General features: G+C 37.5%; 1 protein-coding gene across 1 annotated transcript; it reads left to right on the top strand.

Annotated features, from left to right (window-relative positions):
- Positions 1-13,775: 13,775 nt before the first annotated feature.
- Hinfp (Histone H4 transcription factor) lies at positions 13,776-15,789 on the top strand. Its single transcript, XM_067778889.1, has 3 exons — positions 13,776-14,544; positions 14,841-15,157; positions 15,235-15,789. Exons 1-3 carry the CDS (start codon positions 13,908-13,910, stop codon positions 15,622-15,624), a joined length of 1,344 nt encoding a protein of 447 aa, XP_067634990.1. The 5' UTR covers positions 13,776-13,907; the 3' UTR covers positions 15,625-15,789.
- The last annotated feature ends 3,724 nt before the right edge of the window (positions 15,790-19,513 follow it).

Below are 19,513 nucleotides of genomic sequence, written 5' to 3'. Positions count from 1 at the left end.
AATTACATACAAATATTTGGATTCGCCGCTTTTTATTTTACAATATAATGGTTGTTAAATTTCGAATGGAATGTAATACATACTTTTTCGTTTGTTTTACTTACAAGTGTAATATAGTAGATTCATTCGCATTAGCTACCTTTAGGGTTTATAGAATATTGGTCGTAGTACAACTTCCTCTCCGTTGGAAGGACCAGGTGGAAAACGATTTAAACTCCCTTGGTGTGAACAATTGGCGCCGGTTGGCGGAGCGAAGGAGCGACTGGAGCGCCTTGTTGGACGGCCATAACCTTTTAGACGGTTAAGCGCCAATTATGTAAGTAAGTAAGTACGAGCTATACGCAGACATCAACATAGTCCAGCGAATTAAAACGCAGCGGCTGCGCTGGCTAGGCCATGTTATGCGAATGAAAGATGATGCTCCGGCCAAGAAAGTGTTTCTATCGGAACCCGCCTATGGAAGCAGAGGTAGAGGGCGGCCCCCACTCTGTTGGAAGGACCAGTTGGAAAACGATTTAAACTCTCTTGGTGTGACCAATTGGCGCCGGTTGGCGGAGCGAAGGAGCGACTGGCGCGCCTTGTTGGACGTCCATAACCGTTTAGACGGTTAAGCGCCAATTAAGTAAGTAAGTAAGATGATTATTATTTTTATTTATTTTATTTATTTATTTATTAAACATTTCTTAATGCATATTTTAAATAAATTACAATATTGAAAGAGCACATTCTATTACTCTATAGCATAAGAAAGGTACATGGCATTTTTTATATTAAATTTTTAAAATAGTATTAAATGCCAGTTCACATATTAAAATTCTTTTTCAGTGTGGGGTGTATAGTTTTTAATAATATTATAGAATAAACTCATAATAATTCAGATAATTAGTTAAGATTACGATAGAGAAACAATTGATAATTCGTTAATTAGTTAAGGTTCCGATAGAGAAACAGTTGATATAGTTAAAAAAGTTTCATATGACTTACAACAACGTCCTCAGCAAGGCTTCTAGATCGTAGTGGCTAAAACTAATCAGATACATTTTTATTTTATTTTGAAATAGGTTAAGATTTCTTATAACTTGTACAGAAGTAGGGAGAGTGTTGAACATTTTGCACGACGTGTATGTATAAAAACTTCTGAAGTGAGATGTCCTAGCATGCGGGATTTGTACCGATGGAAGCAGATTGCTCCTAAGGTTGTAGACTTCAGACGGATAACTTTCTAAGTACCCCGATCTAATAAAGAACGTTTTTAGGACTTTAAATAAATATAGATGACGACATGGTAGTATATCTAGTCTCCTAAAGGATATCATAGCGTGAGACCTGTAGTTTGCGCCACATATGCGTCTTATAATTCCCTTTTGGAGTGTTACAATGGGTGACAACTTACTAGCCGAGGCGCCACCCCAGCAGGTAATCCCATATTGAAGTTTCGATTGGACTAGACCATAGTAAACAGCTTTTAGAGTGGACATAGTGCAACACTTTTTGAGACGATAGAATTGACGGGTAGTGTACAGAAAGTAATGTTTTAGTTTCTGAATGTGTGCAGACCAATTTAAATGATTATCGATTATAATGCCTAGGTATTTGAAATTTTCAACAACATCAATCCTGAAGCAGTTATCACTGCATTTAACGTTGGTTGCAAATGAACTTTTCGTGCCATTCAAAGTGCACGCCATATGATGCATGTTAAAACGTGCGCATTCTGCTGAATGAAAAAAAAGATCACAAACCTCAAATTCTTTGGGAGCAATGCTAAAATACATCAACTTCGTTTTGTTACTAACTAGTAGCTTGTGTAAAGAAAACCAAGTCCTCAGCATATGTACATCGTGGCTAATATCACATATTAGTTCGAAGTAACTCGTTGTACTATACGCAATGGCAAGATCATATGCAAAGGCAGTCGTTTTGCCCTTCAATGGAATTGAAAAAATTGAATTAATATAAATGTGGAACAGTACCGGGCCAAGGACAGAGCCTTGGGGTACGCCCAGATTAACTTCCTCCAGGCTACTGTAGTAACTACCCACTTTAACTTTTTGTATTCTATTAGACAGATAAGATGTAAACCATTTGTACATAAAGCCACGAAAACCTGCACTATGTATTTTTTCCAGAAGTATATTCCTGTCTACCATATCAAAAGCTTTTGTTATGTCGACAAATAAACCAGCACAGTTACTTTTACTATCTAGAGCTTTGTACACCTTTGAACAGAAATCTAGTAGAGCGTCCTCTGTTGAGAATCTGGATCGAAATCCGAATTGCATGGGGCTGAAAAAGTTCAATTTATCTAGAAAGTTCACAACTCTATTTTTAACCGCCTTTTCAAAAACTTTGGAAATCGATGGGAGTAGAGATATGGGCCTGTAGTTACGTGCGTCCCTCTTATCCCCTTTTTTGAAGATCGGGATTACAATGGCACATTTAAGATCATCAGGAAAAACACCCTGAGTTATACTTTTATTGAATAAATGTTTCAGTTAATCTACTATATTGAGCGATATTTTTTTTAATAAACTATTTGAAATACCGTCATCGCCGCAAGAGCTAGAGTTGGTCAATGTTTTTATAATTTTAGCGATTTCGAAGCTGGATATGGGGTTAAAAAAGAAACTATTAGTTGCAACTTGGCATAAGGGTAGATTGGCTGCAAACTGACAATCACAAAGGGTTGAACTTGAATTACCAATCGAGGTAAAGTATGTATTAAATTTGTTAGCAACTTCTTCTGGGTCTGTAGTCAGCTGGCTGTCAGCACGTAGGGTAACTGGCTCGTGGCTCCCTACACTGTCCCGGTTTAGGAAACTGTGGATGACGCCCCATTCTTTTCTGGTATTGCCCAAAGCTGAGTTAAACTTGTTTTTAAAAAATGTATCGCGCGTAGTGCGTATTGCTTTATTGGACTGATTGCTAATTTTATTGTAGCGTGAGCGAAGCTTCCTACAATTGGGATGCTTAGCACATTTTTTGCCTAACTTATTTTTGAACTTTATTTTCCTTAATAGATCTCGGGTAATCCAAGGTTTAAGCCGCAGAGCTTGTTTACGCTGACTCACATTAAGAGTGCAGTTATTGACATGCACTTTTAAAGTGTTTAAAAATACACCATAAGCCGCCGATACGTTACTTTCCGCGTACACGTCTGACCAATTTTCGAGAAGAAGCTTGTTATTCAGCATCGTAAAGTTTACCTTACAAATCGATTTACGAGCGCGGTTGATACTTGGTTTGCCTGACGTAATACCAGTAAGCTGTATACCAGTCATCGTGTGATCGGTTACTTGCAAGTCCATATTAAGACTTGTACAATTTCTATTAGTGTTGGTGCGATTCTAACAGCCCTTATATAGGACTTGCACTCTTGTAGGTCTTTACGATGATATATACCTTGGTGCTTAGTGTCCTCGTCTTCCACTGTGTACATGCAGTTACCTTTGAACGCAATTACTTTAGCTTTAATAAATTTAGGGGCAAGTTTGCGGCAAAATGTCTTACTTGCATCGCTTTGAACGAAATTTCTTCGAAAGACGATGTCTCCCACCGAAAATTTTTTTGTTGAGCTACGGAGATTGTAACGCTTGGCTGATGAGTTGAAAGTTTTTTCAAAATGTCCCTTTAGGGAAGTCTCAATACATTGCAGCCTATCCGTTCTATCTAGTAGGGGTTCACTTAAACTTTGTAATTGTCGCAAAAGAGCACAGTCTTGCCCGTTTGTCATCATTTCCTGTCCGAATAGAGCGAAGTACGGCGTGCATTTGATCGCTTGATGGAATGAGCTCCGGAGTGCCTCTGCTATATAAGGAAGGTTGGTATCCCGTAGTGTCTGATCAGTATTAAGGTAGGCTCTTATTCCCTGCAGAATAGAGCGGCTAACACGTTCGCTGGCATTAGCCTGAGGACTGTACAGTGCTGTGTATGTGTGTTTTATCCCACGGTCACTTAGTAACTTGTTAAATTGCGACGACTTGAATTGCTTTCCGTTGTCGCTCATTATAATCTCTGGCATGCCGTAACTACTAAAAACCTGTTCAAGCAAATAATTGCAAATTGGTTCACTCGTAAATTTTTTGATAGGGTTTAAGAGTACAAATTTTGTCAGATGATCTAACACAATTAAAATTCCGATATGTCCTTTCTCTGAGCGTGGATAAGGTCCTAACAAATCTATATATAGTTTTTGGAATGGTCGCTCGATTTTACTTAGCGTAGTCATGGGTGGACGAAGTATTGTGTTCGGAGCTTTACTTTGTTTACATATGTCGCATTTCGTTACAGTCTTTCACGTCGGTAGTGATATTTGGCCAATAAAAATTAATACGCAAACGTTGTAAGGTCTTTGCAACTCCACCATGGCATTTGTTGGGAGAAGTATGCTATTGGTACCTCGATTCCATCTTCGTTTTCTTAAGACAGAACCGCACCAACACCAAGTCTACTAGCATCACACTGTATTATAAAGGGTTTTTTGTAATTTGGATAAGCTAAAACGGGAGCTGAGCAGAGTTTATCTTTTAAAGGGTCAAAGGCAATTTGTGCACGATCGTTCCCTTCAAATTGTCTACTCTTCTTCAGCAAGTTCGTGGGGGTGTTGCTTCATCCAATCTAAAAAGCAAGTTCTATGAAATGTATGTGAATATACAGTTTTCAAAGTTTCATCCCCGCCTGTAAAGATACACCGCCATACAAGGCAGGTATTTGCTCGCAACTGCAAATTTTCGTTGCTATGTCTTAAGGACATTTTCTGCAAAAGGAAATTTATGAGGCTGTAACTATATCCAAGGAAATTAAAGCTATAAATTCCGCCTTAGATTCTATCTTACTCCTCAATTAGCTCAAAAAAAAACTAATTGTAAACGATTGTAAAACAAATTTGTTACCTTTCAATCTATGTATTATAACGAATTTACTTGCAATTCTTCTTATTTGTCTGTTTGCTAAGTTCGTATTACTAAACTGTTGAATAAATAACTCCAATATTGAATAATGGAAAAATGGCCTTTATTAAAGTACTTCACAATAACATTCATACTTTGCAATTAGCTGGCTTAATAACCAAACTGATAGCTTAAATGAAACTGACTTTCAAAATAATACAGCTATTGCTCGCTAGATATCGTCTTAATCGAAACTGATTGAGAACTCAAATCAAACTGAATTTCTTCTTACATCTCTCGGCTGCCTTATATATGTGTATACATGATTTGATTATGACGTAAATACCGCTTAGCATGGCCTTAGTATCGCCTTAGCGATGGAATAGCTTAGTGATGCTAATATCCGTGACAGTATATATATCTGCAAAGAGTTGTATCTCACAAGAAGTGCAAGCAACTTCTGAAAATTAGGATTTATGTACTTGTTAAATTCAACGAATTTCTTACAAAAATTTACCACTAATAAAATTTTATAGGTATAACGAATTAATCACGAGATATGTTCTGAATTCCAGGTCATGTGGCGGTACTTATCGGTAAAATATGTTACGGGTCAGTAGTGAGTGGTTACCAGTGAATTAGTGTCATTAACTAGAAATTAAAGTGATAAAATGCTTAAATTCTGACTACGTTTTAAGCTATTGGTAAGCGCGAAGACATATAGTCTTACTACAGCTAAGTTCCGAATACCCCAAAGTTAATAATAATTTGAATTCGGCACTGAAAAAGGAATCTTCTCGAAAGTCGTTCATTCCCAATTCCTTATGCGATCTGTTCTCTAAGCATATAGCCTTGAAGATCAGCATTTCCACCAAAAAGATATATTAGTATAGATATACGGCTCAAGAAAACTAACCTCGAATCGAAAAAACTTACAGTATGATAAGCTGGTCAAGTGGCCTAGCTTTAACCCAGCCTTAAGCCTAAACACTTGATATTCCGGCTATCATTTTCCTTATAAAAAAAATCTTTAATACAGACAGAGGAGAGGACATATTCCAAGAGGGAATTTATCTGAGGCACCAAGCGTCGACGGCTATCTAAACGTACCGTGCATTCCTGTGCCCCACTCGTTTGGGTGCCATTTTATCTGTTATGAACCCCTTGACGTTAACACATTCTTCCTCATTCAGGAGTGCCCTTCTACTACCCACAACTATGGCGTGTGCACTGGCTTAATCCCGGAGCTTCAGCAGCGTGAGTTCCCAAACACAGCTGTGAGTAAGGCACACCCTCGTCAACTAGGTCAACAAGATAAATTATTCTTGCACACATTACTACAATCCTAAAACTTACACTTTAACTGGTGCTTTTCTCATCTCTTAATCCACCCCCCAGATAACACCTTACCTTCGCAGCGTAATGAATATTGGACGGCTGCTTCTGCCCTCCCTTCCATGGCTTTCAGCTGGTGATGAAGCCCCATTAGTTTTGGCGCCATTTTATCTGTTATGACTGAGCCCCATTAGTTACCACACGTATTTCCTCAGGAATCAGACCATCATTCTCCAACTTAAATTTCCATAGTTAATTTTATTCAATACAATTCACATTTATACGTATTGTGTTAGTTGCTTACACTTAGGTATTTCAGATACATTAACACGTTTTTATCTTTCTATCTCTATGATTCAATATTCATTTAACCTCCATTAACTTTAAATCTATGTCAAGTATGACTAACTATTTTGGGTGGGGGTAAGCTAAATGGAACTACTGACCTACCTCAATATGTGTACATACATAGATATTACATGGTTTCTTCGTTTAGTTGCGGTTGCCCAAATAAGAAAACCTTATGCATTACTGTATAGTGAAACGCATGTATATTCTTACAATGAAAAAAATAACTGAAAGAAGATGTATTTAAGTTCTAATTCTGCCTCAAAATATATGGCAGAAGGATCTCCTCAAAAGACAAAACAATATAAACTGAGGTGCAACACTGACAGCTGAGTAGTGGGTTGTATACTCGTACATATGCATATATGTATATACCCAACAGGCATTTCTGTTACTTGTTTTGGGAAATAAATTTAAGTAAGTTTATAAAATAAGCGACGTCTAAACGCTTTCGATACCAAATACATTTTGGTTTTCATCAATGCTCTTTTTGTAAGCTTAATAACTATTTTTGTAAATCTATGAAAAACTTACTTTTACTTTACTTTGCTTGCTAGGTATAGGCATACATATGTTCATGCATATATTTTAAAAGAAAAATACCAAACCTCAGCCTTAGTAAATTTTTCAACAATACTTAACTATGCAAAAAAAAGAAAGTAAATTATCATTCAAATGGAACTTACATTTTATGTCAACGATGCCGTGTCCAACGCAGCGTAGAAGGCCTCCCCCGCATCCTTAGTATTGGCGTCGATCTGCATTATCTGGTGTTTCTTTCAAATTTAATTATTTGTGTCAACCCTAGTCAGTGCTTGTAGATGCGAATTGGTTTGATTACTAAACCATATGGAAAAGTGCTGATATAAATCCAAGCGTGCAAATATCAGCTTGTGTGTATGTATAAAATGTGGTCATTGAGGGAAGTCTAGCTCCTAGTCATTTTTATTTATAATTACTTCATAATTTTTCCTGTCTCCTACATTTCTGATTTACATTTTTCACATTTATGCATAATTTATTTTCAAGTTATGTTGAATCTTCATTTGAACGAGTCACAATACAATATGTATTAGTCACCTTATATTATTATAATCCTATCGAGGATTTCTACTTTTCACTTATAATGATCGAATCTTTGTCGGTATTAAATTATTGCATTTGGCTTACATCGAAATATTCAGGCTAGACGACTCATACTCCTACTGGGACTTCTACTTTGTACTTATAATGGCCGATATTTACGAATTACATACGATTATTTGGATTCGGCTCTTGTTATTTTACAATATAATGGTTGTTAAATTTCGAATGGAATATAATACATACTTTTTCGTTTGTTTTACTTACAAGTGTAATATAGTAGATTCATTCGCATTAGCTACCTTTAGGGTTTATAGAATATTGGACGTAGTACAACTTGCGCAATGTGGCTGTATATGGACCCGTGAATGATTGTGCAATTTATGTGATTTTGAATGCGGACTCACGTTAGCAGCACACACACGAGGGAAATAATTGAGCCAAAACTGAATGCGCTGGGCGATTGTGCCTAAATCATTAAATGATGAGGCAGTTTATATGTTTCCTTGTGGAAGTTCAATTTACAGCACCAAATAAAAAGCAAATGTTTGAGTAAAAGCAGCTTGTACCATGGGATCGTGCCGAAATAATTAGATGAAGATGCAATTTGCTAATTTCCACGTGCAATTTCGATTGCGGCAATATGGTGAAGCAATTCAGCGGACTAGCTTCCAATTCCATGCAATACCTACCTTCATCCTCTTCAGCAGCTCCAGACAGAAAGGAAGGAAAACAAAAGAGGAAACCGCCCGCCAACCAAGCTAACTTCTGTCAGATACCAAAACTTTCTCTCGCTAATCAGCTGCCCTACAAGAAACGCTGATAGTTTTACTAATACACTCACACTTGTAATTGACAATGCTGATCCTGCGATGATGTAAACATTGATACTCAAATTTATGTATGTTCCTTTGTTCGCTCACGCATATCCGCATGTTCCCAACGACAGCCTATAATCATGAAAAAGGACTGAAACTGGGAAGGCTTCGCACACCTGGTACAGAACAAAAGAACATACAGCAGATACCATAATGCATGTGAGACAGATACATAATTCTCAACGGAATTTTATGTATGCGAGAACAGATTATCCGATTTAATCATGTTGTCACTACTGACTGTCATATGACAATCAAATGATTATCACGGTTGTTTTGTTATTTTTTAAATTCAGCCATTTTCAACCGACGAAAACCATATAAAAAATAAGTTTAAAAAATGAAAAAGAGAGCATTTCAAAGCTCCATGCTAAAAGAAAAAAAAATCGAAAATAATATTAAAAAATACCAAAAGCTGGCGGAATGTATGGGGCGCACTCAAAAAATTTATACGCGAAAAATAATAGTGGTTAGTGGTGATTCATTTTTAAATGTGTTTCCGCATGAGGAAAGCGCTCTTCTGTTATTTTATTATTTTCTGAATTTAAATTAAACATTTTGAACTCGAATTCTTATAAAACTATTTATTTTAAAGAAATAAGAAACGCGCATGCTTTTATCACGTACAAAATTAAAAACGTAATGAAATAAAGTAAATAAAAAGCAAAAAGCATTGTTTCATTTTTGGTGGAATATAACAATGGTCATTTATGATAGTATAACAGTCAAACCTGATATCTACAGTAAACTATCATTTATGACACCTTTTGATAGTTAGAGTGTCAGCACTGATCCAGGAAAAGGAATGAGAGTGAGCAGTACGGCTATATACTTAATCAGTAAGCCATGTTGGTGTATAAGAAGGAGACAAAAACTCACACGTACACAGTTGTTTACATCACATTTGCGCAAGTCCCCTTAAGTTTGTGATAGAAAGTTTGTATGAGGCGCTGATCGTTAGGTTGACATTGCTGACAATCAGATGATAGTCATATGATAGTCAGTGTTCTTGTAGGGCCCTACAAGAAACGCTGATAGTTTTACTAATACACTCACACTTGTAATTGACAATGCTGATCCTGCGATGATGTAAACATTGATACTCAAATTTATGTATGTTCCTTTGTTCGCTCACGCATATCCGCATGTTCCCAACGACAGCCTATAATCATGAAAAAGGACTGAAACTGGGAAGGCTTCGCACACCTGGTACAGAACAAAAGAACATACAGCAGATACCATAATGCATGTGAGACAGATACATAATTCTCAACGGAATTTTATGTATGCGAGAACAGATTATCCGATTTAATCATGTTGTCACTACTGACTGTCATATGACAATCAAATGATTATCACGGTTGTTTTGTTATTTTTTAAATTCCGCCATTTTCAAACGACGAAAACCATATAAAAAATAAGTCTAAAAAATGAAAAAGAGAGCATTTCAAAGCTCCATGCTAAAAGAAAAAAAAAATCTAAAATAATATTAAAAAATACCAAAAGCTGTCGGAATGTATGGGGCGCACTCAAAAAATTGATAAGCAAAAAATAATAGTGGTTAGTGGTGATTCATTTTTAAATGTGTTTCCGCATGAGGAAAGCGCTCTTCTGTTGTTTTGTCATTTTCTGAATTTAAATTGAACATTTTGAACTCGAATTCTTATAAAACTATTTATTTTAAACAAATAAGAAACACGTATGCTTTTATCACGTACAAAATTAAAAACGTAATGAAATAAAATAAATAAAAAGCAAAAAGCATTGTTTCATTTTTGGCGGAATATAACAATGGTCATTTATGATAGTATAACAGTCAAACCTGATATCTACAGTAAACTATCATTTATGACACTTTTTGATAGTTAGAGTGTCAGCACTGATCCAGGAAAAGGAATGAGAGTGAGCAGTACGGCTATATACTTAATCAGTAGGCCATGTTAATGTATAAGGAGGAGACAAAAACTCACACGTACACAGTTGTTTACATCACATTTGCGCAAGTCCCCTTAAGTTTGTGATAGAAAGTTTGTATGAGCCGCTGATCGTTAGGTTGACATTGCTGACAATCAGATGATAGTCATATGATAGTCAGTGTTCTTGTAGGGTGGTGGACTGTTATGGTGAGTTTGTGATTGTGAGTTTTCTAAAGGTGTTCAATAAGTATTGAACCAAACAGGGGTAGGCAAGGAAGCAAGAAAAATATTTATATTCCTTGTGAGTTTGTAAGGAAATTGGACAGTGTGTAAAACGCACTGTACATAGAGGCTTTGAAAAAGAGAAATAAAAATCATGTATGCCAACCCAGCAGCTATTTTATGACTTAGCACAATTTCCGCACTCAAAACTAATTTTTTCTCCTGACTTTGCACTTTTTACTGAATATGTTTCCCCATCACTCCTACCCTTTAATGATTGAAATATAACACTAACAATATATATTTCACATAAAATTCTATTTATTTGTCAAGCTATTTGTAACGGCGGTGATCTGGACTCTTTTGCCGGATGGTGCGCAGGCAATCTTTTATTTTTTAATTCAAACAACTGATGTGTTGTATCTTATTCCATAAAGACAACTGCCACATACTTTATATACAAACTAAATGCTAAATCTCTTAATCGTTGTAAAGTGTAAAGAGAGTAAAGACTTGGGTGTAATTTTTGACTCCAAACTCTCTTTTTCTAATCACATTGACATCATTGTTTCAAAATTTGTTGCAATGGTTGGGTTCAGTAGACGTAACACCAGTGATTTTAAGGACCCTATGACGTTCAAGGCACTTTATATATCCTTGGTCAGAAGTCGTCTTGAATATTGGTCAAAATATGGAATCCTTTCTATGAATATAACTCCTATAAAATTGAGCGAGTTCAAAAATTGTTTACAAAAATTGCTTTACGTATGCCTCACTGGCCAGACGGCCTCCCATAATATACCAGCAGGTGCAATTACTTGGTATTCAGGCTTTGCATTACAGAACAACTTGAATCTCATTCATGCTTTCCTATAATGTAATAAACGTTAGCACGAATTGCTCCCATTTATCTAATTTGTTCATTCCATATATTTCAATGCGTGATCTTCGGCATAATAGATTCCCTACAATAACACTGACTATCATATGACTATTATCTGATTGTCAGCAATGTCAACCTAACGATCAGCGCCTCATACAAACTTTATATCACAAACTTAAGGGGACTTGCGCAAATGTGATGTAAACAACTGTGTATGCGTGAGTTTTTGTCTCCTTCTTATACACTAACATGGCCTACTGATTAAGTATATACCCGTACTGCTCACTCTCATTCCTTTTCCTGGATCAGTGCTGACAATCTAACTATCAAAAAGTATCATAAATGATAGTTTACTGTAGATATCAGTTTTGACTGTTATACTATCATAAATGACCATTGTTATATTCCGCCAAAAATGAAACTATGCTTTTTGCTTTTTATTTACTTTATTCCATTATGTTATTAATTTTGTACGTGATAAAAGCATATGTGTTTCTTATTTGTTTAAAATAAATAGTTTTATAAGAATTCGAGTTCAAAATGTTCAATTTAAATTCAGAAAATAACAAAACAACAGAAGAGCGCTTTCCTCATGCGGAAACACATTTAAAAATGAATCACCACTAACCACTATTATTTTTCGCGTATCAATTTTTTGAGTGCGCCCCATACATTCCGACAGCTGTTGGTATTTTTTAATATTATTTTCGATTTTTTTCTTTTAGCATGGAGCTTTGAAATGCTCTCTTTTTCATTTTTAAACTTATTTTTTATATGGTTTTCGTCGTTTGAAAATGGCGGAATTTAAAAAATAACAAAACAACCGTGATAATCATTTGATTGTCATATGACAGTCAGTAGTGACAACATGATTAAATCGGATAATCTGTTCTCGCATACATAAAATTCCGTTGAGAATTATGTATCTGTCTCACATGCATTATGGTATCTGCTGTATGTTCTTTTGTTCTGTACCAGGTGTCCGAAGCCTTCCCAGTTTGAGTCCTTTTTCATGATTATAGGCTGTCGTTGGGAACATGCGGACATGCGTGAGCGAACAAAGGAATATACATAAATTTGAGTGTCAATGTTTACGTCATCGCAGGATCAGCATTGTCAATTACAAGTGTGAGTGTATTAGTAAAACTATCAGCGTTTCTTGTAGGGTTATTTATCTAAATAACTAATAAAACGAATTATGCTATGAATGAACCTATAACTAGGACTATACATCTAGCAAATCGATTCAGTAGTGTTCTTAATTTTAATAACAGCTTATATAAGTTTAAGCTTGAATTGTTTTCAATTTTTAACTAGTCTGTAACAAAGCATGTAGTTATCGACATGTAAGAATTGAAGTAGATTATGGTCAGCGCAAAGCATTTATCAAACACCAAAGGTATGTCTCAATTGGGTGAATCCAATTTCAAGGGTTTGCGTAGGCAACCCTCCCAAGAGGTTCCCAGCGCAATATATAGCTTCTCAAACCCAATTGCCAACCTCACACACCCGTGGCGAATTCTGTTTCATTGACAGCCGAAGCTCTGGCGACCCCAAGTTCCTCATGGAACTAGGAGGTAGGGAGGACGGGATGCCCTAGAAGGTTTAATGTGGTCATATAAATCGTTCCCGAGATGGTCGGACTAGTACCTTAATAGTGCTTTGTTACCGGAACGTACCGCATCTATATGTATGCGGCCAAGGACCATCAACATCGGCCCAAAGCCTTCGGGGAGTGTCTTTATCGTTAATACAACAACAACAACAACAAAAACAACAAAGCATGTACTTTTAGACTTAATGAATTAAACAAGTAAATAAAATGCGCGCACAAAGAAATGACTAGTAATTTAGATTGATATTATTGACTGGTTGATTTAGCACATTATTTTTGAACAGTTGAACAACAGCACGTAAAAATTAAGAATTAAAATAATTTTTTCTTGTGATCGATGTATTTTGAATTCAGTTTTAAAACTGTATTAGAACATTTAGAATATTTTTTTATGTATTAAAATAAAATTTTTCAAAAAAAGTGAGTTAGGACATTTTCACATTAAGCTAACGATATGATACATAATTTTCATATCACTAGTGATTTAATTGTCAGTAATTTTTGCTAATGCGATAGTTGAAAATATGTGCCTATCACTCAATTCCTGTAGGGTTTAATGTTCTTATCACCGATGAAACTCGCACTGTTGGGGAACGGACCCAAAATGATTGAACTTTCAATTTGACATTTTCTGTAAGCAAAGTTCGAAGTCACCGCTATAAATTATAATATATTGCAATAAATAAATTCAACCAAGATACAGCATAGGAGTAACTCAAAATTAAAAAAAAGTCTGCAATGGCTTCTAGAAAAAAGGTGAAATTGATGCTTCCGCCCGTACCTTGCCGTTGGAAAGAATGTAGCGCATTATTCGGTGATGATTGGAAACTCAATTGTCACATAGAAAAACATTTAGAGGAATACCAACAAGAAGAAAATCAGATGCATAAATGCCCATGGAGTGAATGTTCTTTTGAAACAAATGATTTTGTGGAAATCAGACGACATGCATATTATCATGGATACTATACTGCGCTTTTAATAAGGGGAAAATATGAATGTGAACAAAATCCTAGTATACCTAAATGTAGTGCGCTACCTAAGGTGATAGGCAAACTGCCCGAGCTAAAGAATGATTTTTTATGTGAATGGATGGATTGTCAGCGCACATTCGTATCAATCGTTGAATTTCAGGACCACATTATACAACATGCCTCATTTGAGTATGAAATTCAAAAATCACCAAATGATACCAGGCCAAAAGTACAATGCAATTGGAGTATATGTCGTAAGCTATTGGATAATAGATATAGGTTGATTGAGCACATTCAGACACATTCAAATAGAAAGTTCGTGGCATGCCACAATTGTGGTGAAATTTTTCGTACTAAAACTACACTGTTTGATCACCTACGTAGACAACCGGAAAATAATAGTAAGTTTATATATATTTAAATTTTACTGGGAGGGTACCATACAATGTTCCTAACCAAATTATGTATATCCGTGGCAACCAACTGATGATTGCAGAATAGGAAACAGCTGCACAAGATGGATGTGATATTTAGGTTCATTAACTAAAATCTGTTAAAAGTCCGCCCATACTGTTTTTGAGATAACCTAGCAGTACATGGGTTCTAAGAAATGTGCTATGTTATGATGACTAGCCGCTTATGGATTGCCACAGATATGTATGGGTCACCAAACATTTTACATTGGTTTTATTTACAGCGCATAAATTTCAATGCGATCAGTGCTTCAAGTATTTTGCAACGGAAAAGTTACTACGTTCACATTTCTTAAAACATGTAAACTGCTACAAATGTAGTCTTTGCAATATGTCCTGTCCGTCTTCAAGTTCATTAGCCACACATATACGCTATCGACACCTTAAGGATAAACCATTCAAATGTATGAAATGCGATCATCGTTGTGTACGTAAATGTGATCTGGAAAAACATATGAAGCACATTCATAGTAATAAAGTTCATCGCTGTCAACAATTCGGTTGTAATTATGCGGTGCGTACATATAATTTGCTAAGAAGGGTAAGTTAAAATATGTAATGAACTGGTTTTTTATAAAAATATATATAAACTTATTTGTATATTTTTTTATATTTTAGCACATCTTAGAAGTTCATGAGAACACTCCCTTTATTTACATGTGCCATTGTTGTGAAAAATTATTTAGACATAGTAAATATTTGTCTGAACATTTAATTAAGAAACATGACTTCAAATTACCATCTGGTCACAAGCGATTTACGTACCGTATTGACGAAAATGGATACTATTTATTGGAGACATTGCGAATTGAAAGTCTTGAAGTTACTAAACAAATATTATCACCACATCAACTAGAAGCTTCAGAAATAACTCAGGATAGTACTTGCTTCGAAATAGTTTCTTTGACCAACGATCTCGATAAACGAATAATCGTGACAAACGATGCCAATGAGTCTAGACTTCTAGGTGAAGTTGTAATATCATTGCCATTGGAGCATAGAAGCTGATTAGAACTAAAGAAATTAAGTAATCTGCGATACTTGTCACATATGCATGTACATGTATGGTATATGTTCATAACTGCATGTAAAACTTGTAACAGCAAATTTATAATAATCGAGTCTGTTGTGCGATTAAAATAATCATATTCATATGCGATTCCCGAACATAAAGATTATTTCGTCTGTATAAAACTAATTGATACTAAACACTATACCCTGGGACTCTTGTAGACGAGCCTATCACGCTTCACGGCAGCTGACCTAGAAAGTTTAATGTGTTCATATTAATCGTTTCCGAGAAAGTTGGGCTAGTACATTAGTGTTGTTCTATTAACAGTGCTTCGCGCCATTTAATGGGCACGGCCACACACGACTTGTCATCGAAGTCCTCTAACGGGAGTCCAAAGAAACAGACAGTTTCAACAGGGACGGACCATATGGAGATTTGTGTTAGAGGCGTTGGTTCGTCATTAAAATTTAAAATATGGTTGGTGTCATGTGGGTACACATCCCATGCGAACATACATTACATATGACGAGGCGCTTCCCAAGGCAGTCGGTTCTATGTACCGGAGCGACTCTGGATTTTTCCCGACCGAGGACTGTCATTTCAGTGTGACCCCATTTAATTTGTTTCGTCCCTCCAACAAATTGTCATCCTTCCAGCAGCTCCTTGCAGCAGGATTGCTCCATACTCTCTTACTCCGGGAAGGCATCGAATCCAATCCGGGTCCGTCTCCTGACCCCGGTCCTGAGAAATGATTTTGCTGCATCATCCGGAAAAGAATCTTTTTAGGACGGTCATAATCTGTTGTTGTTGTTGTTGTTGTTGTTGTAGCGATCAATCACAAATTGTCATCAATATCCTCTAACGGGAGTCCAAGGAAACTTGCAGTTTCAACAGGGGTGGACCATAAGGAAAGGGGTGTTAGAGGCGTTGGTTCCACATTACAATTGAAGAGATGGTTGGTGTCATGTGGGGACACATTGCAAGCGGGGCATACATTTTGTATGTCGGGGTTGATTCTGGATAGGTAAGAGTTTAACCTGTTACAGTATCCAGAACGAAGTTGAGCAAGAGTGACACGCGTTTCCCTGGGGAGTATGCGTTCCTCTTCCGCGAGTTTTGGATAATTTTCGTTAAGTACTGGATTCACCGGGCAATTCCCGGCATAAAGGTCCGACGCCTGTTTATGGAGTTCACCAAGGACCTGCTTGTGTTTTTTCACTTCATACGGCTGGGTCCTCAGGTGCCGTATTTCCTCAAAATACGTACGGAGATGACTCCTTAAGCCCCTAGGCGGTGCTGGTTCATCAATCAGATGTCTGTTGGGATGCTCAGTTTTCTGGGTATTCAACAGGAACTGTTTGGTCAGCATCTCATTTCTCTCCCTGATGGGGAGAATTCTCGCCTCATTATGCAGATGGTGTTCTGGGGACATAAGAAGACAGCCCGTGGCGATTCTGAGAGCAGTATTTTGGCAGGCCTGTTGTTGTTGTTGTTGTAGCGATAAGGTTGCTCCCCGAAGGCTTTGGGGAGTGTTATCGATGTGATGGTCCTTTGCCGGATGCAGATCCGGTACGCTCCGGTACCACAGCACCAATAAGGTGCTAGCCCGACCATCTCGGGAACGATTTATGTGGCCACATTAAACCTTCAGGCCATCCCCTCCCTCCCCACCCCCAAGATCCATGAGGAGCTTGGGGTCGCCAGAGCCTCGTCTGTTAGTGAAACAGGATTCGCCGCGGATAGGTGAGGTTGACAATTGGATTTGGAGAAGCTATATATTGCGCTGGCAACCTGAAGGGTTGCGCTACACACCCCTTGAATCTGGTATTTTAGTCGCCTCTTACGACAGGCATACCTACCGCGGGTATATTCTGACCCCCTTACCCGCTGGGGTATTGGCAGGCCTGTAGTTTCTTCCAGTGGGTGATTTTTAGGCTTGGCGACCATATGGGTGACGCGTAGCACGTAATCGGCTGGCTAATTGCTTTGTATGTAGTCATGAGCGTTTCTTTATCTTTTCCCCAAGTACTGCCAGCGAGGGATTTGAGGATTTTGTTACGGCTCTGAATTCTCGGAACAATTGCGGCTGCGTGCTCACCAAAATGTAGATCCTGATCAAACGTCACACCCAAGATTTTGGGGTGTAGGACAGTCGGTAGCGTAGTGCCATCGACGTGGATGTTCAAAATGGTCGACATTTGGGACGTCCATGTTGTAAATAAGGTCGCGGAAGATTTAGTCGGAGATAATGCCAGGTTTCGCGAGGCGAAAAAACTGGAGAGATCAGGGAGGTAGCCGTTTATTTTATTGCATAGCGCATCGATCTTTGGGCCTGGGCCTGTGGCCATTATTGTGCAGTCATCGGCGTAGGAAACGATTGTGACTCCTTCCGGTGGTGAAGGTAGCTTAGATATGTAGAAATTAAACAAAAGCGGGGATAGGACACCACCCTGTGGCACCCCTTGTTTAATTCTCCTTTGTTTTGATGTTTCGTTTCTGAATTGCACCGATGCCTGCCGACCACCCAGATAATTTGCGGTCCACCTTTTGAGAAATGGGGGAAGGGTAGACCCTTCCAGGTCTTGCAGTAACGAGCCATGGTTGACCGTATCAAAAGCTTTTGATAGGTCTAGCGCTACGAGTACTGTTCTATGTTGGGGGTATTGATTTAAACCGCAATTTATCTGGGTGCTAATGGCATTTAGCGCGGTGGTAGTGCTATGGAGTTTTCTGAGTTCTGTCCTCGTGCCCTGCGCTTGCCAGGCTAAGACTCCAGCTGTTATCTTCACTCTTACAACAGTCGGGTAAAGCTTATAAACCTCCCTTCTCTCCAGAGTCGCAGGGAAATGCTTGGTGTGTTGTTTATGGTGAAATTATTGAGTGGAGCGGTGAATAGCCCGTTTTTACTTAGCGAGATCAAATTTAATGTTCCCATGAGGCTATCAAGGCATTTCCATCCGCTTTTTTTGAGCACATGTAGGTCGAATTTCGAAATGCACGAAGCTCTTCGTTGTTTGTGCCTGGATTTTAACAAGCATTATAGTAATTTTGATACGTCGGACTCGCTTTTCAAAATAAAGAGGTGTATTTTATTTGAGTTAAATTAGTATATATGTATACATATTTTAAATAACTAACTATAACTTACTGTTACTAGCTTTTATGTATATATAATATAGCAGCTCTTTCTGATCGGTTCGCGTCAGCTCCCTTCTGAACACCTTTCGTTAGCCCCCTACTGGGCAATCAGCTCCTTTCTGAGCAATTCGCGTCAGCTCCCTTCTGAGCACCTTTGTCTGCCCTTTACTGGGCATACGTATACAAAACTCATACCCTCTTGTAAAGTTAAGTTATTTATTTAAATTATCGCGCATATAATTATACATCAGTCGCCGACTATCATTCAAAGCGATCAGACGTGTATTAGTGTTCAAGACTGTGCTAAGTACCGCTATTCTATTTACTTTTCAATTCTTTTGTTGTGTCATTCTTACACGATTTGCACGTGTATAATTTCGAGTAACCAAATTTAACAAAATTAAAATTATATAGCTATTTTGCCAACATGCCGTGGGCTACGGATAGGCCACCAAATCGATTTTCCGCTTTGGCGGATCTCGATGATAATCCGGTAAAAAAGAAAAAAACAAACAGTAAACAATTTGATTTTCCACTACTCCCCCACAAAGCTACCCCAACCAATAACCCCAAGTTTATCCTAATATCATCTGCTGATAATAATACCAGTCTTTCACAATTAAGCCCATTCGCGATTCAAAAGTGGGTTGAATCTATTTCCACGGGAGTAGAATCGATCTCGCAGATTAGGGACGGCAAAACCTCCTAATCCTAGCACGCAATGCTAAAGTCGCCGGAAAGTTCTTA

Source organism: Eurosta solidaginis, chromosome 4, assembly GCF_040869045.1.
Source record: "Eurosta solidaginis isolate ZX-2024a chromosome 4, ASM4086904v1, whole genome shotgun sequence".
Lineage (NCBI taxonomy): Eukaryota > Metazoa > Arthropoda > Insecta > Diptera > Tephritidae > Eurosta > Eurosta solidaginis.
Note: the sequence above shows the minus strand (reverse complement) of the source record. Positions and strands in the feature narration are given on the sequence as shown.